This window comes from Pogonomyrmex barbatus, unplaced genomic scaffold, assembly GCF_055798465.1.
Source record: "Pogonomyrmex barbatus isolate J1 unplaced genomic scaffold, ASM5579846v1 scaffold12, whole genome shotgun sequence".
Classification (NCBI taxonomy): Eukaryota; Metazoa; Arthropoda; class Insecta; order Hymenoptera; family Formicidae; genus Pogonomyrmex; species Pogonomyrmex barbatus.
The window spans coordinates 4,895,485-4,918,897 of NW_028297108.1; the positions used below are offsets into that span (position 1 = coordinate 4,895,485).

Below are 23,413 nucleotides of genomic sequence, written 5' to 3' on the forward strand. Positions count from 1 at the left end.
ATTAACAAATTTTGAGAAATTAGTTATCTATTAAAATTATTATCAAAAATGGCTTCTAACAATCTCAATTTAGTATTATTTCTGAAATTGATCGTCGCACATTATAATAAAATAATTACAAAATGAGAAGCAAAAAAAATTAATAACATGTATAAATACCAACACGTATCAATCATAAATCTAATTCTATAAATTTTGGACAGCATTATATGACTGTATATTTAACAGTATTAAAATTTATAAGAAAATAAGTAATATAATATTTGTTACATAAATTTCTTAGATAATTTTGAATTGAATTTCTATATATTATACAATTTTACTTTTATTATGTATTATATATCTCTTATAAAGACGTTTTGTATTTTTTTAATAAATTTATACCTATTCAGAGTCTTATATTATTAATAAAAAAGATGAAATGTTCCCAAGTACGCACATATTCTATACTTTGAACAAAATGAGATTTTTCGTACTAATGATTTGTTAAACTGATTATACATAGAGGCGCTAGTGGACAGCTTTCAGCTAAAATGCGAGCAGACTTGTTCAATCTTCTTTCCGATATCGAATTCTTCCCTAACCTAAGTCGATTGCGGAATGCATATAAAAAGTTATTTTACTTTTCTATTTTCACGGATTGTTTGAAAAGACAAAAATATGTAAAATGTGTAATTAGAAGTAATTTTTAATGAAAATAATTATACATCTGTAATATAGTTATAGGAAAATCATGGCAATGTTCGAAGTATTGCGGAAAGATTATAGTGTAAGTAACAATAATAATAATTAAGCGTTGCATTGACGAATTCTTATTGCATATTTACATCTTATTTCTTCTTTTAGGATTATTTACAGCAGCATTTCAAGCTGTTGGACGTTTCGTTGTTCCAAAAGAAATGCATCGAACGTTGTGCGAACGACGGTGATAGGAAAGCGGCGATCGATCAGGCACTCCGAGACACTCTACTGGTGGTGTTGGCGGAAAACGTTTCTGGCAATGTGCATTCTCTCGAATCGTATATCACATTCTGTATAGAATTATGCAGGAAGGATCTTGCAACAGCTAGTATGCCAGTAATGCTACTCGGCGATATCTTTGATTCAATGACATTAGATAGATGCGAACAGTTATTCACCTTTGTGGAAAACAATGTCACCGTGTGGAAAGAGGATCTGTTTTTTACTGCCTGTAAAAATAACTTATTGAGAATGTGCAATGACTTGCTGAGAAGGCTATCACGTTCGCAGCAAACTGTATTTTGCGGCAGAATTCTACTTTTCCTGGCAAAATTCTTTCCATTTTCCGAGAGATCTGGTTTGAATATTATTAGCGAGTTTAATTTGGAAAATTATACCGAGTTTGGTTCAGAAAAAACTGAGGAAGATGATTTGGAACAGATAACTAAGGACGATGACAAATCAGAGAACAAAATACCAATTGATTATAATTTATATAGAAAGTTTTGGGCGTTACAAGATTTCTTCAGAAATCCGAATCAGTGTTATAGTAAAATGCATTGGAAAGTCTTTTCAGCTGTGATTATTTATTTTCTAAATATATACTTGTTTGTAGATTTGTTAACATAATATATATGTGTGTATGTTTTTTTTTATAGCATGCATCTAATGTACTGTCAGCATTTGCTTCTTTTAAATTGGAGGAGCAACGTAGTTACCCTTCAACATGCATCAAGATGGATACCTCTATGGAAGGCTCTCATAAAGAAACTCACTATTTTGCAAAATATTTAACTAACCAAAAATTATTGGAATTGCAGTTGTCAGACTCCAATTTTAGACGATATGTATTGCTGCAATTTCTCATTCTTTTCCAGTATCTGAATAGCACTGTAAAATTCAAGGCGTAAGTATTATCTGTATTAATGCAATATGGTGAATTGTATTTTTTAATAATTTTACAAATCTTATTTATATCTTTATCAAATTGATAAATTATTCGACAATTAGTAAAATGCCTTTGAATAGTTATACAAATGTTTGTTTTTCAAAGCTTCCTTGCCAGTGGCTATGAGACAAGGTCTGCTTTCCTTAAATTAAATGTTGTGTTATGTGTGCATTGTCAAATCACTATGATATTTGTCACTTTAAAGTGAAACACACGAGCTCAAGCCGGATCAAGTCGAATGGGTGAAGACCACTACTGAACAAGTTTATAATCTATTAATTGAGACACCACCAGATGGTCCCACATTTGCGGAGACCGTGAAAAATATTTTGAAACGTGAGGAACATTGGAACGCATGGAAGAATGAAGGTTGTCCGCCATTTAAAAAACCGACATCGGATGTCAGTGATGAGGAACCGCGAAAACCAAAGAGACCAAGACGACGTATTGGTGATGTAATTAGAGATGCGCAAGCAGTTGGCAAATATCACGTGGGAAAGTAAATAGCCTTTAAAATATAAAAATGGAGTTAACATTTTGTTAAAGATTGAATAACTAAACTTTATATTATTTTTTAATAGTCCAGAACTTACGAAATTATGGAATCTATGTCCAAATAATCTCGAGGCATGCAAATCTAAGGATAGAGATTTTCTTCCATCCTTAGAAACTTATTTCGAAGATGCCATAATGGAATTAGATCCTGCGGCGATGGTTGATGATAAATACAAGTAAATGTTATTATTTATGTTACATCTGATTTTGTTGTGATTATTAATATATTAGTTTATTGTTTCTGAAACAAGTAAAATTTAATTCAATTCATGTTCCTATTCATGAATATTAATTTTTCAATCAATCTCGTAAGTTGAGAAAATACAAGGGATGAGACATATGAATTTGAAAGAGATATGAATATCTGAACATGGAGTTACTCATCATTCCTTATTTCATGATTAATAATGATAAAATAATTTTGTATTATAGGAAAGTAAATGATGGTAATTTTGGTTGGAGAGCGTTGAGACTATTAGCGAGGCGAAGTCCACATTTCTTTGTACATGGCAATTATCCTATAAATAAATTGCCTGAATATCTTGAGACAATGATCAAGAAAATTGCCAAGGATCGTCCAGTAAGCATAGATGCATTAGAATGTTTATTAGATACTCTTTCTGTGGGTATATTATATTTAATCTTGATATTTTTTTTTTTTTTTTTATATTCTATAGCAGACACAATCTGATGTGAAATTGGAAACTGAAGAAACGCCACCATCAGAATCTACCGATCAGGAATTCAATGAAGATGTTTTAAAGCAGGAAAGTGAACAAGTAGATGCTGAGAGTGCCGACATGAAAACGAGGAAGTTGAACAAAGTCACATCGGAAATGGTAGCGAAATTATCGGAAAGTCTGAAAAATGATTGGAAAAAGTTAGCTACGAAATTTGGTTATACAAATGATGAGGTATATAAATATTAATTTTCTTATTGTAATACTAGTATTACAATTATGGAATTTTAATACGCATTTTAGATTGCTTTCTTCCAAAGCAAAACAACACCGTACGAGCAATGTAAAACTATGCTCGAGATATGGGCAGAAGAAGACGAAGATGCATCAGTTGAAAATTTGGCTTATATTTTAGAAGGTTTAAAATACACAGAAGCATTAATGATATTGAAATCTTAGGTGATCTCTTTTAATTTATTAAATAATGATAATTGTATTATTATATTGATTACGTATTTATGAAAATTGTACAATATATTATCATTTGTAATAAAATTTTTAATAAAATTTTAATTTTTTCGTCATATATATGCATTTTAAATTTATAAAAGACTAAATTTTCGCTTTCATTAAATTTTATGTTTTATTAAATTTTAATTATTTGAATTATGTCAGTTTAATACAAAAAATAATGAAAATATTAATTTCGGTTAAATTAATTCGGTGCTTTTTAGTTGTATATCGCGTCATGCTTTTTTTTGGAGCGAATATACAATATTTTGTCAAGACTTTACACGGTTGCAACCTACTGTAAAAAATGTATCAGTCAATAAAATATAAAAATTTTTATTGTGTATGTGATGTATTTATTGATGTATTGATATAATATTTTTACGACGATCGTAAATTTGCGTATGTATGAGATTTTCAAATAAATTCCGTGCGATCGTAGTAGTACTTGCAAAATTGCATTTTTTACATACATGATAAGTTTGAAACAAATAATAATTAGCATGAATAAGTAATATAAAGCCATTTGTGTGATGTAAAACAAAATTAATCGTTTTCATCATATTTGCGAAAATGGACTGCGAGCCTATATGAGTTGTGTTTGCGATATCTTGAAAATCTTTGGAGATGAAATGAGACACTGCAATCTCATTAATTTTTTGTAGTCTGTTACGACTCAAGGTGAGAAATTTATTTTCTTTTTAAGAGATGCTTGTATTTACATATATCATTAATACAAGATAATTAAAAATTAGTAATTTTGAAATATTTATTTAAAATTTATTATTTCTGTTCTGATTCAAAGATCTATAATATTACGCTACATAAAATTTTTTGATAAAAACGTACAAACCTGTAAATTGTTATGTGCATCGCTTTTATATAAAACGAAGGAAGAAGATATAACTCGAGAAGACTCCTTTTCGTCTTTTATTTAGAAAGACAATAATAAATTGTACAAATAATATAAAATTTGGAAACGAAACATTTTCGATGCAAATTATATCGAAGGACAATTGATTGTACGTTCTTCTTGGACATGTCACGAATTGCTACTGACATTTAAAAAAGTTTACGTATATACGTAAGAAATATTCGCCAACAAGCTTGCTGACAACCTAAATATACATATAATAGTTTCACGATCAATCTCTATGTAACTGTAATAAATTATGTTAATAATAACAGTATACCTTCGAGTTATAGACATTGACTTAGATCCGATTTATGCTCGGTGTAATCCAAGGACCAGAAACATAAATCTTACGGAGTTAAAAAGATAAATAAATATAAGAGAGAGAGATATATAATAAATTATTATACTTATTTCATGACAATAAAACTTTGGTAAAGTTGTTAATTTATACGTTTTTAAGCCAACTTGATGAGTTTACATGTAACATAAATTATATTACATTAAATGGGTATTAAAGAGTTGTATATTAAGGATACTTTTTTAATTTTATAATAGATATAGATTAAATTTATACAAGAAGTTATTGATTTCAGGAAAAAAATTTTTAGATAAATACAGGAAGAATAACATAGTCTCATACTTTTTATTTTTTTCTTTTAATAACTATGTATAATGTTTTTTAATTTAATAACTGTTTTTAAGTTTTCCCAATTTTCGAGAATTTTTACGAAAATCTCAATGACAATTCTTCAATAATTTAAAAGTCGAGCGTAAGTTAGTCTAAAAGTGAAATCGATGTATGATTTAAGATACAAGTGATCTCTTTCTCGATGACCCACAAGATACACGGAGCATAAATCTTCGACAGCAAGTTGAGCGACTCGTGTCTGAAACTCCTTAATCGATGTGCCTCTTACGTCTAACATACACACTCAATATGTATCAGCTAAAATGTAAATGCAACTTGATCGCGAATACGAACTTCATTTAGGTTTATTTAGGGCAGTGTTAGGTAATTACTTCCCTAAACGGTACAGTCCGCATTCGCAGCGTACTTATACTATTTCGACATTTGTACGAAACATAACTACCTAGTTTTCAATCACTTGAAGGTTTGCATAAGTAATTACGCCAACTATTTTGTATTAGGTTATCAAAAATGAAGAGAATTTATGCGAGCGATTCAGAGAACCTGAATTTTGGATTGTATTAAAAAACAAAAATTAATTCTTTTTTATTAGAAAGATATAAAGTTATATAAAGATAACATTTTTAATTTACTATTTTACAATATATCAAATAAATTTATAAAAATGCAATTTGAAATTTGATAATTGCATGTCTATCTATTATAATTAAAAAAAAAAATATCGCATAATTGAAACAATTATATTTTATATATTATTTATTTGGAAAACTGTATGAATTTTCTAAATACATCATATAAAAGAAATTAGAGGTAAAAATGATTAAATCTTAAGTTTTTTTCTTCCTCGAAAATTTATTATTTTTGTTTAAATTACCATCATTCAGATCATTTATTTTTGAAATAATGAGCGATCGATACGGATTTACTTACAAAAATTATTCGGTTGCATTTTCTATCTTTTGAATAATTCAGAATCGCTGAGACGTCGCTACGTATTATATTTAATAAGAAAAAAAAATAGATAATCGGTTTCAGCATTTAAAGTACGCTATAAACGCGGGCCTGAACAATGCGTTGTTCGATTTTACGTCGCTCGTTTCACAATCCATAAGTATTTTTGGACGTTTATCGTGATGAGGGGAAGTGCTTAACGAATGCTGAATCGCGATAGCTTCCTCGGAAGATCTCGAGCGAACGGAGCTTTCGAAAGCGACTGATAGAAGGGGGAGTACTCGGTGCGAATACGCGATACGACGAAACACTGACGAATATCTAGACGATCAGTCTTCTTTTTATTTTTAAGAAAGATCGAGAGAAAAGAGAACTGAGGCGCGGTTGAAGCGAATTGCTAGTGATGAACTCGCGATGAAAATACAAGTAATTATACCTTTCGGAATCGTTTCGTGATCAGTTTCATAATCTTGAGAACGCGAGAAATGAGATGCGATGCTGCTCGTGATGACTTGCACACGCTATGACTTCACGATATGTATATCGATATGAATTATTATTCGAATGTGGAATTTTTCTTTGTATAATAATAATAATATATATATATATATATATATATATATATATATATATATATATATTATTATATATGGCGCGCGAAGAAATGTAGCGAGCGCGCATCTGCATTCCTATTTACATAACGGATTTTCGCGTCGCGAGTGGATGGTCGAAGGTGCGTGTATTCAGTATTGCATGAGTTCCTCCAGGTACTCCATATAATCGTTCTCCGTCATCTCGATGTCGTCGTCTGGTCGATTGCCGGCGCTTCGTCGTCTCCTTGCCAGCTCGCTCGTTACTTCGATGCAGAGCAACGCGAATTTATTGTCGCACGAGTATCGTACTTGTTCCAACAGTCGACCGCCGGTCAACGGCGAGCCTAATCCATAGCGATCCGAGCTGCTCGAATGCCAGGCATCGCAGTAGGTATCCATCGCTCGATCGCCAAGTTTGTGAGAGCCGTGCCACGCGACTTTCTCAGGCCTGTCGATCGAAAGTATGTCGTATTTATCGTATTTAATTTATAGGTAAATATCATTACATGATAACTTTATGGAGCTTTATGTAATTTTATTTTGTTATTTTAGCATAAAACAAAACTAGTAATACTTTCGATAAACGATTTAGAATTTCTTTTTAAATTTATATCTGAGAAATGTTAAATTTTTGAGCAGCAAAATCGACATATTCCTCTTTTCATATTTTATATATATATTTTCTCTGAACTTACCACGCGAAGTCAGTCAGGATGTTCTTCCCATTGAAGCTGTAGATTCTGGGATTCTGAGAGAAGTACGCCCCATTTCCGTTGAACATCTCTTTCCAGGAATTGAATAGCACATCGCCCTAAATATTATTTAGCAAGATATTTAATATTCAATAGAAAGTAATTAATTTTCAATAGAAAGTTATAACAATAAATGTTATAACAATAAATATTATTTTCATTCGTAATTACCTTTATGTTAACTATAGGAAGATCTCGATCTCCCAGTCTTACAATGCTATCGACGTTTTGGACTCGAGAGCTGAGGAAAGCGCGGAAAGTACCTCTCAAACCTGCTCGCCTTGCTTGTCGATAGCAAGCGTAATCTGCTCCTCGTATACCATGCATATCTCCGGTGAATGGTTCATTCAGTGCAGCCATCCTCAACTGGAAAGCATAAGCCGCATTGAGCAAGTATTTTCAATCATAATAATAGCATATATATTAATTAAAAGTATTTATATGAAAATTCCAATTAAATCTATCTAAAATCTTTTTTATCATTTATGCATAATAAATTAAAGAAAAAAACGAAATATTGCAGATATAACACGAATAAACGAATAGAAAGATCTCGATAATAAATATAATATAATCTCACCATTCGCGGATACCACTGCTTAGCATGAAAAAAGAAGTGCAAATTTGATATTAATACAATTTAATTTCTACGTTATGTTATGCGAAATAAATTAAACTCGTCAACTTACTCCTGTTCCGTCAGCTTTTACAGGTATCTGGTTAATTAAATTGGATGCTTCGAAAGGAGGATTCGCTGGCGGTGGTGACGTCGTTGGTGGTGCTGGCGTTGTGATAGGCAGAAGTGATCCGAGCTAAAGAAGAGAAATTCAATTTTAATATTTCTCTATTTTATAAATTTGTAATGATAATAAATTTTGATTGACTGACCGCTATGTATTGCCATCCGTTATTAACTCTGACTAGTAATGCTTGTTCATCTATGATATAAGCCAATGTCCCGACTGGACTAACGCTAGACATCTAAAAAATGTAAAACAGGAATATTAAAAATATTATAATAAATATTTTACACTTGCATAAAGAAACAATTTTTTGTTAACTGAAGAATCTTACTTTCGTCATGGCTTCTGTGTTTTGGAACGTAACAGCTCCTGGCACGATTTTCGTTGTACTTTCTAAAGGTCCTCTTGTAGCGGCAGTAACAACACCTTGAAACAATTTTTTTGGAATTATTAAAAAAATGTGAATATAACGATGTTAATGTGCAATTGATAAAAGCTATTTTATAAAGCGTTCGAAAGAACGACAGTTTCGATATATATTCACTTTGGTATCGTAGTGCTGATATTACCTAATTGCTCTTTCAGTTCTTTCAGTTGCTTGAGTTCACGTAGAGCTTTCAATTCGTCCAGACTACTTCTGGCTCCTTGTGGGTATGCGAGTGTGAAATTTAATTATGTTATAAATATTCGATAGGCATAAGTGCGCTCGCGATAAGAAGCAGATGCATTTAATAATAGTTCAGCATGGAAAATGTTTATTAGTAAAATTAATTGTTAATTTATAATGCTGTTAAATATTATATTGATCCAATGTTATTGAACATTGTAATTAAAATTAACCATAATTTATTTCATAATCTTATCTGACAATTTCAAATTAATTTCTTTTATCGAAGTAGTGTACTTGAATATTATAATAATTATCAATTTTCTAATATTTTAATTTGTCTTTACCTTGTCTCGGACCATAGTAATCTCTTTCTCCGAAAACGTGGCTCCTACCGATTCCAGGTTCACCTTTCTGCCCAATTAAAGACAAACCAGGCGGACCGGGGGGTCCGGGAGGACCCGGAGGTCCTGGAACTGGTATATATTTTCCTTGAGATGGTGCTCCAGGAGGTCCGGGAGGTCCTGGAGGCCCTCTTTGACCGTCTCTTCCCGGTTGTCCGGGTATTCCGGGAAAACCGTCATCTCCCTTGTCGCCTTTGATCTAAAACAGTACACACATATAGACTACAATATTTTTGCAGCCGATTTTCACAAGAATAGTCGATGTAATTCTAAAGCCGCAATTGTCGATTTCCTTCTCTCCTTTCCTTCCGCAGATAGGCAGATCGATTTTTGCGGAGTCAATAAGTAACCAAGTGTTACCAAGAGAACAGGAGTGATTTATCGGAAACATGAGATGCAACAATCGCTTAGGCGCATCACGTCGGCTTTCTGTCGACATTCCTTCGTTGCATTCTTTTCCACGAATGTTCAACCAAGACGGTTTACGTGCTAGGCGCGAGAGGCATCCTTTCGATCCTGGAAAGGCGATATCGGAATTTCCTGTTGCTCGATTGCGTTCTTTCTCAAGAAATAATCTATCCTTGTCGTTATCAATGTTGTATTATGCCCTTAGAAAAATGATGGATATCTCGAGCAATTTTTATCGTTCTCTACCCTGTACTTTGTATTTTTATGGAATTTCTATCAGGGAGATTTCTTTTTATTACATTCAGTAGATATCTGCCGATAGCATCGTAAGAAATTTTGCATAAGTAGAATGTCCCAGATACATAAAAAAATATTTTAGGAATTGTTCAAGGATTTTTGTCGCCTTTCTTCAGATCTTACGAAATTTGTGAGTAAATTTTGGAGGAAATATTGAAAATAAAGTTAATCAAAATAAAATTAAAATTAACCAAAGGTTTCCATTTACAGTTTTAAACTTTAATTCGTAAAGGTTTCTAAAATGTTGTTCAGTCAGTTAGTCCCATATAAACTGCTTTCATGACATTTTAATTTTTCATTTAGCATAATTATTGGACTGCTTTACATACTTTGTAGAAGTTGTAATATTTAAAAAGAATGTTATTCTGACACATCTGGCAGAATACGTTACACACACACGTGCAGGCTCGTGCAGCAAAGCGCTATCGCGCGTATCAGCATGCGTTATTTGTCAGTTGTCGGCTGTGACAGCTCGCGAAACTGCGCGCGCCGCGGCGGAGAAAATTTCTGTTCGGCGCAACGAATAAATCCAACGACGAAGACGCGAAAAAAAGGGCGCACGCCAGGCGCACTCTTGCATTAATTTCCATCACTCGCGTTACGCCGCCCGTTGTTCAAAGACTTCCGCATCATCCTATTCACAAGGATATATATATGCCCCGCCACTTTAATCTGCCAGACCGAAACCGCGCGAGGTGAAAAGTATTATTTTTATTTCCGCCCCTATCTCTGCCTTTTCCCTTTGAAACGGAGGAAGGTAACATTCCTCGTTCTCGTTGTTTACGGACGATGAACTGACGGGTTACTCACGTGAGATTCTTTTACGAAAGAAAGCTTCGGTTTGAAGGCTCCTTGTTTCTCGATTCTCGCCTTTTAGTGAGCGCTTGGATTTATATGTAAAGTTAGCGCGCAAGAAGTTTACACGGGCGATATCACGACTGAAACTGAAACTGAAACTTATACTTACACCGAGAGAAACACCGTAAGGACTTGGTGCGCCAGGTTCCCCCTTTTCTCCCTTGGGTCCCATTGGTCCGATACTTCCCGGAATTCCAGGTGTCCCAGGACGACCCTGTGGAAGACAGTGACAGATGAGTCGCTCGTTTGCGTTTTAATTAGCGCAGGGATTTGATACTTATGACACAGTGTATCTAATTTTGATCTGCGTTTAAACGTTTAATAAATGTTTCTGTTATATATTGTGTTAACTACGACAACTGAATTCACATTTTATTTTAAGAAGATGCAAAAAAGGCCATTTGTAATCATTCACCCCAAGAATTATAAAAAAAATGTTACATTACAAAATTCATATTATTTCATGCAATTTAATTAAAAGCTCACCTTTATCGTGTTCTTCAATGGGTATTATGAAAACGATAACAAGAGTTAGAAATGAAATCTCAAAGTAATGCAGAATATTTATCTGATGTTATTATATCGTTAATAATATTAAATATTAATATATTATTATAATGTGATAATTATGCTGTACAAATAATATTAAGTCATCAATAATATTGCCATATTATATAATAAATATATTATTATTTTAGTTAATATTGTTTTTTAATTATACATAATTACATCTAGTGAGCTAAATTAATTATTACTACTATAACGTAAAGTGATATCGCACCATCCATCCTGGTAGACCGATTTCTCCTGTAATTCCTGGTTTTCCAGGAGGACCCACGGGACCAGGTGGTCCAGGTCGTCCTCTTCTGCCTCGCTTTCCTTCGGCGCCTTTCTCGCCTTTGATAGTAATATAGTCTCCGGAATTGGCGATGGTAGTAGCTCCAGGAGGACCTCTTTCACCCCTCTCGCCTTTAGTACCAGGTATGCCAGGTAATCCAGATACTCCGTCTTTACCAGGTTCGCCTTTATCTCCTTGAGGTCCTTGAATACCGTTTATTCCGGGAATGCCAGCTGGCCCGGAATCACCCTTATCGCCCTTCTCACCCTTCGTGCCCTTATCACCCTTATACCCGCGCGCTCCAGAATCACCCTTGTCTCCTCTTATGCCAAATCCTTGATTAAATAACATTTCGAATGTTATATCCTATTGTCTTTCTCTTTAACATAAGAGATATTTCGTGGTAAGAAAATATCGTTAATAATACATAATCCTCAACTATTGTGATAGAGTCACGTCTATGTCGTAAATAAAAAAAAAAATCGAGAGAAATTGAGTTTCTAATTTTTTACAATATCTTCTAAAGTCTTAAAAATTTATATTTATTATTGTTTATAATTATTAACATAATAAAATACAATCACAAGTAATAAATAATATAATTGCCAATGCTTTCTTAAAGCAACTACAATATATTTATTTAATTATATTTAGTGTTTTATTCATATCAAGCTGACTTGTTGTAATTATGTTGAAGACAAAATAGACTAACAACAATCAAAAAAGTTTCAAATAATTTTTTGCTTATTAAAGTTAACATTGCGTAAAAATAATAAATAAAATGAATAAATGAATGAATTAGTACTTAAATTCATTATTGTTTGATATATTAAAAAAAAAGCATTCGCTCACCTAAATCTCCCACATTTATGCCACCGGGACCGCCTATACCTGATGGACCTGGTGGTCCTGGAGGTCCTGGTTTGCCTTCAGGTCCCGTATCGCCTTTATCACCCTTTTCTGCCGGCCGTCCATTTTCACCGGGTGCTCCGGGCAACCCAGGTGCACCGGGTGCACCAGGCTCACCCTTGAAGCCCTGAATTCCTCTAGGACCATCCTTCCCATGGTCGCCCTTGGCACCTTTGTGTCCGGGTTCGCCTTTGATACCTTTAGACCCAGGTATTCCAGACTCGCCTTTCGGACCGGGACTTCCCGAAGTGCCTGGTTCACCCTTTTGTCCTGGGAGTCCTGGTCTCATTGTAATACCTTCCGGCTAGATAGGCAAAAATTTAAATAAAAAATTATATTAAATTGATGAAATTGCATATACAAGCTATTTATTAAGATCTTATAATTTGAAAAAGGAAATTCAAGTATCGGGGAAGGTATTTACGACGCAATCAGAATGCTCTGGTCCGTACTCACTCTGTAAATATTTCGAGGTTTCCAACTCGGCTGCATGCGCATAATAATCGAAATTTCCCTGTTAGATCGTTGGAATAACGTTGCGAGACTGAAAGCCTTACGGGCCGGCCCGACATTGCCGTCTACACGTTTGCATCCATTGCCATTGATTAATGGCGAACAATTGTTGCGCGAACAATTGTTGATGGCGCGTGATTCACAATCGCTTTAGCATAAATCGAATTTTATTAGAATCATAAGTGCGAATTTCATTCTTAAATACGCTAACCTTTTTCCTTCGATACGTAATTCGGATCCTTTCAAAGAAATAAGATTTGATGATGAAATAAGTTTTCAAGCATGCGGAAAATAACGGAAAAGGAAATTGTCACTTATCGCTTATGAAATTCTTTAATTTTGCAGAAAATGTAATATGCATTATATAGTAAATAATTATATATAAATGTTTCGAAGATAATATTCAGAGTTTAATCTACATATTTTCCAATGCGGAAAAACTTAGAAATAAATACATTGTATTACTTTTTAGATACTTTTTAGATACTTGATGTTTTCTTACATTTAAGATGATTCTGTAAAAATTCACTTTAATATGAACTCTTTATCGAATAAAATACATCGAAATCGAATAAAATATATTGGTACAGTAAATACTTTCAATTTTTTTTAAATAGTATTTTCGCGTATCTGCTTCGCGAAGCGATTATTCTTTTTTTTCGCATTAGTACGGCATCTCACTATATAAATCACGTCGCTGTGATTTCTATGTATCTATATATCAACGCCACCATTCGTTTCATAGCTCGTCATATCCATTCAGAGCTTCTCACGAACATTTGAAACTTTTAGACTTCTTCGGCTATTGATAGAGCAGCAATATATGTACAGCTTCTCTTCCGTTTTCTATGTACAACTGCATCGACATATGTGCCGACATACGTTCTTCCTCTTTATAAAATTATGAAAATCATTTACGTAATATTTATCTTATTTTATAACGAACGATTTTGTCGTTCGGAAGCAGTTCACATTATGCTAACAAATATGACATTATTTGATTCAATTAACCACATGTTTCGTAATTCATTAATATTTCATTTTGATATTGGATATGCATGTAGCGTTCGTTATTTGCAAATTTGTACGATTAATATCTAACGAGTTTCATTCACAATAAAATCCAATCGAAGTCGCTCTTGTTCAGATCGTAAAATTAGGCAGTCCATTCCGCGCGTATCTTTCTCTTTTTGTTAGAATTCAATGACACTTCATTCGCGAATCGAATTTTACCCTCTCACTATATATGTATATACGTATATACATATACAGCACGTATCTATAAATCCGTTTCTGCTTTAAAGCAGTTCTCTCTGGCAGTAATACGTCGTGGCATGGCCTTAATACAATTTCCGAATTTTCTCCTCTACTCCGTTCTGTTCATTCAAATTCTAGTCCGCGCGATCGCTCTCGCTGGGAAACATCTGCCGAACCGATCGGCGGCGCCCGTACATACACACATATACACACACGCACACATCGAAACACGCGCGAACATCTGAATCGAGTATTACTAGCCCGTCTTCAACTACTAGCCCGACGTTCCGGGGGACGCAACACCCGCGCATCTCCGAGCCTCTTCCTTCCTTCCTACCTGGCGTACACCTAGTCGGCACATGCAGTAGGCAGCCTAGAAATTGGTTTCTGTATTCCCCGGGGAAATCGGGGCTCTTGCACATCCAGAGGAAGGACCGATGCGAGGCCGGAGGGTCATGTAAGATAACCGTTACTCTATACATATGCGCAACCGGGTATCTGTCTTTGCATGAACTGAGGATTCTGGCGACAATGATGATTTCTGATCGTATCGTGAAGCACTTGAGCCTTCTTCAAACGCATCTTCGTATTCTCAATCTTTCTATTTGGATTCCGTACCTTCGTGATCGATCGGTAGTTTAATTATTCGTAAATCGAAATAATCGATTAACGTTGTTTAATCCCGCGGTAGAAAGGAAATCCTAATTTCGTTATCATCCGAATGAGATGAGTATCAATCGAAACTAAAATGTTATTAATTAACAATAACTACTACACGATTAAATATACAAGATACTGTCATATTTATAAAGAATGAAATCTAATGTATCTTGCTAGCTTATGAAAAAAAAGACAGATAACATGATAAGATATATTTAACATCAATTTGACATCATTCTCCATAAAAATGTAATCACTAATTGAAGCTATAGACATATTTATTAAAATAGTCGATTTTACATTCGTCGAGAACAGAATTATTTTATTATTAAAAAATAACATTGGAAAAATTAAAATAAACTACATATATTGTTGTTACATTTTAATTTAGATTTTTTTTTCACAATGATCAATTCGTTGAACAAAATGTACATAATTGGTGATGGATAAAATAATTTTTTTTTCACGAAAAAGAATTAACGATGCAGAGCTTTAGAATCAAATAATCTGGAATATTATAACGATTTGAACGATTATCCGCGGTTTTTTGGGGATCTTTATCAATGGCATATATCTGGCGTTAATGCATTAGCCAACAGTGACACAGTTCTATTGTCTCATGCTATCCTATATTCCACGATGTGCATATCTGGATATAGATCATTGTGTTACAGTTACAATTTTCCTCGGTTCCTCGATTTCGAGCAAAACTGCAAGCTTACCGTTTCGTTATGTCGTAAAGACGTATGTCTCTTTTATAGCTGCTTAAGTTATCGATATTGCCGCACAGTTACAATATGATAATATATTACGCATACGACAGACGATCTAATTCGCAAAGTGATCATCTTTGCAACATGCTCAGTTCTTTGTAAGAAAGAATCTGTATAAGCAAAGAAAGATTTAGAAAGTAATCTCTAAAGTTTATTTAAATTGATCAAGAATAAAATTGTTCATTACGCATCGTCTGCATTATTTCTCGCGGTATTTTTAATCAAATAATAAAATTAAAAATTTCCATTTGATATGACATCAAATGGATCAAGTTGACAGTCGTAAGCAATAGAATTTAATCGAAGAATTATAATGACACAGGAATTATATTAAATGACATTTGTCGAATTCATTTATCATAATATAAAATTCAAATATATGTATTAATCCCACGATGGATATTATCTCGAGTACGATTGCAACAGCAGGAAGTTTTCCAATGTTTTCCGCGCTTTCAGCTACGAGAGTAACAAGATTTTTCCTTCGCTGCGACGTCTCAACAATTACCAGGCTGGCAATTACCAGTCAGCTCGGCCTTTTTTTCCGGTGTAACGTTTGGAAGCGTGTCACCGGCATAAAAAACAGCAAAACCGTAACGCGCGCCCCTGCATTTTCTCTCTCCCTCTTTTTTCCTTCTTCTTTTATTTTTTTTTTTTTATACCTTCGTAAGCCGAGTATGAGGGTGGGATAAATATTGCGTCATCGCCGATCTTTCAGCGATATGCGGGTGCATCCGCGTCACGGGTTTGTGTCGTTGATAAAGCGAAGCGATGCGGTTCGATAGTGCCCGGCGATGATGCCCTTCGTTCTGCCTCACGCTCGCCACTATATTTCTGCACGACGTCGTTGCGCTTTCCGCCGCGAAAATCGCGTAACAAGAGAACAAGGTGAAAAACGACCACATCTCCGGAGGTAAATTGACGGTTTGAAGCGCGACAGGATCGTTACGTTTCCCACGACAGCGCGGAGATTTCTTTTCTCTCCCGTGGCCAGAAACGTGGTTTCAGGAATTGAACCACTCCCGCTGACTTTGACAGCGTGGAATATCAATCTTAAGTAGATTTAACTCGTTCAATGCGGGATCGATGTCAGTTCCAAAGAGCCGTTGCAATCGAAAGATCGAAACATCAAAAAGGATAATCCGGGGGTATTGAAAATACGCGATGAAATATGGGAGATGTAAAATGCTCGTGAACGTACCACCGTAGCGCGATGAATAAAAACACAAGTACGATGTTTAATGGACAATGTTTATCTGCGTTTTGTTTTGTTAAATATTATGCTTATAAATACAAATATAGATAAGAGAAAACAAAGTCATTTTCTTTCATGCGTGCGCGCCGGTACTTTTATTTTTCTGTTATCGATCGAAGGTTTTTCCCATGCTCTTTTGATATTGTTATGGAGAAAGTCGGAAATGTTGTAACTACACTTCGTTGCAAGGTCGGGCAGAAAAAAGAGTTTGTTTATTGGAAAAATGGGAAGAGATCAGGAATTTTCCGTGTTTTATATATATATATTTGCGTAGCAATCCCTGAAACCACATCGCTCATATGGAGCGCTCTCTCACTACTAAAACTTTTACCGCCATTAATATCGCACGTATGTAGATGTACCGCTGTATGCTGCACACCATTTTAATATCGCAGGCCTGTCAGCGCGATTCGGGGCCATTTTTCGTTGCTGGCAAAAAAAAAAAAAGACCGAGTGAGATTCGCTGCATTGTTAAGAACGGATCGGGATAAATTGCAACGAACTAGAAAAGTGAAGAACGAGAGAGAGAGAGAGAGAGAGAGAGAGAGAGGGGGGGGAGAGAAGGTGCGCAATGGGAAATGCGAACGAGAAAAGGGAGGAGGCTGAGGATCGGACTTACAACTTGGCCGTTATTACGTGCACAGTTTCTTATTCTCCACGGGGCGATACGCGTTTCCATTCCCATTCAACGAATTTCTTGTCAGGTCGGGTGGGGACAGGATCGCTGTAGTAGTCATTTCGGTACACGTAAAAGCGGTTGCACGGAGAGCCGAGTATTACGACGATGGCTTGGAATACACCTTTGCGTGCATTTTCATACACTTCGAAACGCGATAGCATGGATAATATAGCAATAATATCCCGCCATCTCAATAACCGGATATAAATTGGATATTCGCTCTCTTTAGAGAAACATCAAAATTCCATGTATCATTAATATTATAAATATCATTTATCTAATGCAGCATAACTTTGATTATTTATATTTAATAGTAGGAATTTAAAAAGATATGATGAGAGTGTTGTATTGCACCACTTTTTGATCGTCACCACTTTAAATTTATCGTAATTTCAAAGTTAACTTTTCCAAATAAGTAGTTTAAATAATAGAATTATTTGTGACACAAACAATTCTCATCGCGCGGAAACAACTTGTTTGCAGGAAGATTATTTAAAAAGCTCAACTTTCATTTTTTTTTCTTATTTTCACAAATATTAAAAGTCATATAATAATAAACTGCAAATATGAAGAAGAAAAATGGTTAACTGGGATAATTTGCTTGAGTTAATATACGGTGGATGGCGTCGAATGCGATGTTTAAATAGTATACTTTTGATAACAGCTCGACAATTCCCTGAGAGAAGATATGGCCCTCCATTTCCCTCCGAGTTTCTCGCTGCCGCGTGTCCGTTTCGGGAAAATAGCGAATAATACGACTGAGCTAGATTCATACGAGGATAATGAAAATTTCTTGAATGGAGATACTTATCTACTTATTATAGCGACGACTTCGTACGGTCGGGCGCGCTTGAATTTCCGCTACTTCGCAGTAATCGCGTACACAATAAATGTTCTTCTCTAGCAAATTTCTCAATGTCATATCTCTTGCGTTAACATTACCCTTCCATTCGTCCGGCCTTCGTTTTCATGCCGTTGCTATATCCTGCAGAAACCATTTAGACAAACATCCCGCTTTTCCTTCCAGAGTCTCATTTGACAATAATGGAATGTATTAAATTTTTAATTCCATAACGCGCACACGTGCGCACGATAACAATGACCATTTCCTATTGTTCTAAATATAGTTAAACCATTAAATAATCCACATACAAAAATTGATGAACGTTTTGTCGAAGAAATGCAATTTTTATAATAAGATATAAAAAGAATCAAATCTTTTTTTTTTGGACGATTGTTATTACCGTGTCGTTTTTCGTTAAAATAGCCTACGCAGTCATCTATTATTTAGCAATAATAGAAAATAAATACAAGTCCCAATGAAAATAACTTCTCATCGCGAATAGCAAACGTAAAGAAAATCTCGCGAGGATAAGCGAAAATGGCAAATCCAAGCCACGGAAAGGTGCCGGAGAAAATATTCTAACTTGGCTTTCGGTCTCAGCATGACAGATCATATTCCAGTGTGGCAATCTACTTACGTCATAGCCAGAAAATTCTCCTTTTCCAGGCGGCCCCGGCGGACCTTGCGCACCCTTTTCTCCGGGTATTCCATCTCGACCCGGTTCGCCCTTTTGACCTTGAGGACCTTCCGGTCCCGGTATTCCAATATCACCCTTATCACCTTTAGCCCCGGACGGACCCTGCAGTCCTCTTTCCCCTGGCGGTCCTGCCGCACCCTGAAATGGTAATCTTAATTAAGCATAATACAATTATGCACCACAGTATTGTCTACACAAAATACAACAGCGTTGAAAATGATACAGTTTTAGACCAGAAAAATTAAATTTTGGAAAAAGAAATAAAAGAAATCTAAGAAATTTTGTAACTTAAATAAATTTGTAAATAATTTTTTTTGTACTTATATTTTAACAATTATTGCATTTCAGATGATCTTGGGAGTATAAAAATTTTTGTACCAATTTTAATTTATCACAAACAGCTTAAGTATCATCTTTAACTCTTTCATTAAATAATATCTCAAAATCGTAAAAATAAAAATTATTACCGTGAGGCCCATTAAGCCTTGTTTGCCTTCCTGTCCGGGTACTCCTGGCTCACCCTTAGGCCCTTGTATCATCTTTGGCATCGTAAAGGAAGACATTAAGGCCGTGGCGTTGCAGGTGCAACTGCCGGTGTCTCCTTTTTGACCAGGTGGTCCCTGTGGTATCTTCATTAGCCAATCCTTGAAAGCGGAAAGATTAAATTTGTTTAATATCATTTAATATCATGATTTATTAACTGCACAAATAAATCACTTGTAATAGCGTTGACGACTAAGTATCAGCGAGCTATTTGTTGCAATAATAAATAAAGCGATACAATCAAGTTCCGATGGTGTCTAAAACCGAACAAATACGCATGTACGCCACGTACCAATAACAGCGGAAGATAGTAAGCACCGTGAAAGCGGCTTTGGTGTAATCAGTGTTATACGCGACAGGCGTCGGTTCTCCGGTGTCGATGCTAAATTGACTCACGCGAATAACAAGATAAATGAGTGATCCCGGATTCAGGTGCATTCAGGCCGCCTTCAATATCGTACCTGCGCTCGGATCTGTGGATGCGATCGCGGTCCCTACAGTTAATATAACGAGATGTGTCTACAACCACAGGAGAAGCACAGATACTCCGCTTCACTAATAAAGTCTTATTACTACGATATCTACGCGATATGAATAGCTAAATAGAAATAGATAAATTTTAGAATAAGCTAAAACATTTTTTAATCTTATATATATGTATATACATACATGTATAATAGTAATAAACAATTAGCTATTTTATTTAATATTTTTTCATGTTTTATCACAAACGAATATACGTGCCAATTTATAAATGAATCTGATAATTACAAAATGGATGACCACGATAATAACCACGATAAAATAAAAGCGATTATATTATCCTCATTAAATTGGAATAAATTCTTATTATGTTTAATAAATTATAGCAATTTTAGCCGATAATTTAATTTAATTGTGTTATTAATTATTCAAATATATCGATTTTATTATCAGGGGAAGTCTAAGAAATAACCGTTTCTTTTGCGGTTGTCTTTGATATTAGTTCATAAAAAGTCCGTTGATTGAGTAAAGCACTCACCTCGTCGCGACCAGGAGGGCCAGGAGGCCCCGGGGGACCTCTGACACTCTCGCCCTTTTCCCCTTTGTCGCCCTTCTCGCCTTTCGGACCTTTATCTGAGAAAAAAGAAAATACGAATGCACCGCCATAAGTCCACGCAACTTCGTCGTTCTCTGTTTTGACACGCCAGGGTGATTTATGCGCGCGAAAAGTAGATTAAAAAAGTTTGCTTCATATTTTATCATCGTTTCTTCGACGTGATATCTTCGAAGTCGACGTCACGCATCGATGTTGACTATAGCAAAATTAATAAACGATTTTTAATGCGTTGCCCTATCTTTACTAAGCTGGGGGATGTCAAATTAAAAAAATAAAAAGATATTGATGTTTCGGTGCATTGATTAATTAAAAAACTGTCTTAAAAATAATATAATATAATATAATATAAATAGTAACATGATGTCTATATTACAGTGATATTTTGAAATTATTTAAATATCTCCGCAATAAATTAAAAGAGTAAGTATTACGAGCGTGAGAGGAAATAATAAAAAATATATCCGAGCGGAAAAGAAAAATTATAGAAATATTTTGATTTACATTTTTCAGTATAAAAGATTGAAAATTTTAAAATGTCAAATAATAAAATGTACATGATATGTGATAAGAAATAAAAAAAAAAGTAAAAAGAAAAACTAGGATTGAATATTAGCATCAATTGATTTAAAAGTATCAAAGCAAAAGGATTTTAATTTATATTAATTAAAAATATATGAATAAATAAAGCATTTTTTTCCCTTCACATATGTGATATTATAGGTGATAGATTAGATGTCTTCTAAATTATTAGAACGTAATTTATAGATAAGACATTATATTCTATGAGAGGTCAAAAAATCAGTTTAGCGCGGCTACTTGAGCCTTACTCACAATCTGGATTCGGAGGCGGGGGCGTGATGAATGGCGGTGGGTTACTCTCCTCACTTTTGTCTTCGTCCGCATCTCGACTGATCTGAAAATGTATCATATGCAGTGCCGATAAGATCGGATTACGCTATCTCGTCAACGATACATAATAGGATCATTATTGATGTTGTTGTCACCGTGGTCGGTTGCCAATTCAGGAGTCGATGCAGGTGAGCGAGTAAATAGCATAGATGCTTATTTACAACATTTATACATATAATTGCAACGGGGATAGCGAAGCAGCGGCCGGCTTATCGATCGTTTACTGATTAGTTATTTTAAATGCAAATTACGGGTATATATTAAATTACAATGTTGAAGCGACATACGAGAATGTGTCGACCGTTTTCGATTACCTTCGTAAAGGGGTGACAAATATTGATAATATTACGAATCGTTCATTTTAATGTCGTTGAAATTCACGAAACTAACAACGAAACTAACACGAAACAACAAGCGGACTTATTTTTGCGGATAATATCAAATTATGAGAAACAAGAATTAAGATATGAAATTAAGATATGGTACTACTTACAAGATAATAAGATTTAAGAACAGAGAGACGGATAAAGAGCGAAACATAACGTAAATAACAAAATATAATATTACTAATATACACGCAATGATATAATCTTAGATATGTGCGAGATATTGTTCTTACGTTTCATCATGTTCCGACTGTCATGATTGCCGTTGCAAATTATTAGTCAGTAGTATAAATGATCGCATGCGCCAGTTGTGAACAATGCAATGTCCAAGTAAAGTTCCTCAGACGTGATACCGGACCTGTCTTGTACGTTAAAAGCGAATAATACATCAAGCAGTGACGGTGATTAATGAAGTTCCAAGCCAATCAGGCAGTATGGTTAGCACACATGACACCAGCCCTAAGTGTTTTCCGATAATTATCGGTAACGACGGCGCTTTATCGGGCTGAGTCGACGTCCAGTTAGGATTTTTCAACGAAGAAACGTTTTTTACATTATTACAAAAACTATCATTTTCTATTTCCGTTATCAAAAATCTGTTAAATTGACTCAGATCCGCCAGATATTATTTGAATTCTCAATTTTATTCACATTTTCTTGAGAAACATTAATATGAGAAACGTTAACAACGTATTCAATATGTCTACAATTATGCATTATTGTTTTATGAAATTGTAATATCTTATCTTCTTTCGTGTACTTATAGGCTTCACAGTGGCAATTTCTCCAATAAGCTTTCAAATTAACACGAATAAACCGCAATTATTACGAATGATGAAAATATAAAACTGAATGATATCTAATAATTAATAATTTATATCGTTTAATAACTATCGTTTAATAATTTAATAACTAATAAGATTTAAACACGATATTTAAAATGAATTGTGTAAACTTGATTTTATTACAATCTATTAATAGTATGCTTAATTTGCATATATATAAAGTCTATGGAAGCTTCAAAATTTATTTATATGTATTGGTGCAGAAAAGAATAATATTTTTAATATTTTTTTGCTGCGTGTGTCAAAATAGAACGCGTTAAATATTTTATTTTTTAAAACTAGGTGACATCTCACAATGTAATTCGCTTTTTGAAGGTTCGTTCGATTCGATCATTTTAAATGGGATTATTCATGGCTATTTGTTATGGCATTGT

General features: G+C 34.3%; 2 protein-coding genes across 18 annotated transcripts in view; one reads left to right on the top strand and one right to left on the bottom strand.

The window, feature by feature from the left end:
* Positions 1-524: 524 nt before the first annotated feature.
* On the top strand, positions 525-3,730 carry Hpr1 (THO complex 1-like protein Hpr1). 2 transcript variants are annotated; one of them, XM_011644683.2, is made up of 9 exons: positions 525-769; positions 847-1,539; positions 1,620-1,867; positions 2,015-2,041; positions 2,115-2,408; positions 2,491-2,640; positions 2,897-3,044; positions 3,142-3,378; positions 3,448-3,730. In XM_011644683.2, the coding sequence occupies exons 1-9, from the start codon at positions 734-736 to the stop codon at positions 3,601-3,603; spliced, it is 1,989 nt and encodes a 662-aa protein (XP_011642985.2). In that variant the 5' UTR covers positions 525-733; the 3' UTR covers positions 3,604-3,730. The 2 variants fall into 2 exon arrangements, with proteins under 2 accessions (XP_011642985.2, XP_088927627.1); XM_089071501.1 differs by lacking the exon at positions 2,015-2,041.
* An 840-nt stretch (positions 3,731-4,570) lies between these two features.
* Positions 4,571-23,413, bottom strand: part of Mp (collagen XV/XVIII-type protein multiplexin) — a 215,302-nt gene continuing 196,459 nt past the window's right edge. For 9 of the 16 annotated variants that reach the window (XM_089071493.1, XM_089071495.1, XM_089071489.1 and 6 more), the window contains 18 exons: positions 21,731-21,812; positions 20,822-20,916; positions 19,725-19,901; positions 19,198-19,395; positions 13,036-13,065; positions 12,523-12,883; positions 11,614-12,005; positions 11,319-11,330; positions 10,942-11,046; positions 9,213-9,468; positions 8,828-8,902; positions 8,590-8,684; positions 8,404-8,496; positions 8,205-8,327; positions 8,096-8,113; positions 7,687-7,881; positions 7,459-7,574; positions 4,571-7,211 (listed from right to left, as the gene is read on the bottom strand). In XM_089071493.1, the coding sequence (XP_088927619.1) occupies positions 6,914-7,211; positions 7,459-7,574; positions 7,687-7,881; positions 8,096-8,113; positions 8,205-8,327; positions 8,404-8,496; positions 8,590-8,684; positions 8,828-8,902; positions 9,213-9,468; positions 10,942-11,046; positions 11,319-11,330; positions 11,614-12,005; positions 12,523-12,883; positions 13,036-13,065; positions 19,198-19,395; positions 19,725-19,901; positions 20,822-20,916; positions 21,731-21,812 (2,721 nt within the window). In that variant the 3' untranslated portion in view covers positions 4,571-6,913. The remainder of the gene's footprint in view (positions 7,212-7,458; positions 7,575-7,686; positions 7,882-8,095; positions 8,114-8,204; positions 8,328-8,403; positions 8,497-8,589; positions 8,685-8,827; positions 8,903-9,212; positions 9,469-10,941; positions 11,047-11,318; positions 11,331-11,613; positions 12,006-12,522; positions 12,884-13,035; positions 13,066-19,197; positions 19,396-19,724; positions 19,902-20,821; positions 20,917-21,730; positions 21,813-23,413) is intronic. The other 7 variants (XM_089071490.1, XM_011644685.3, XM_089071498.1 and 4 more) reach the window with 5 other exon arrangements.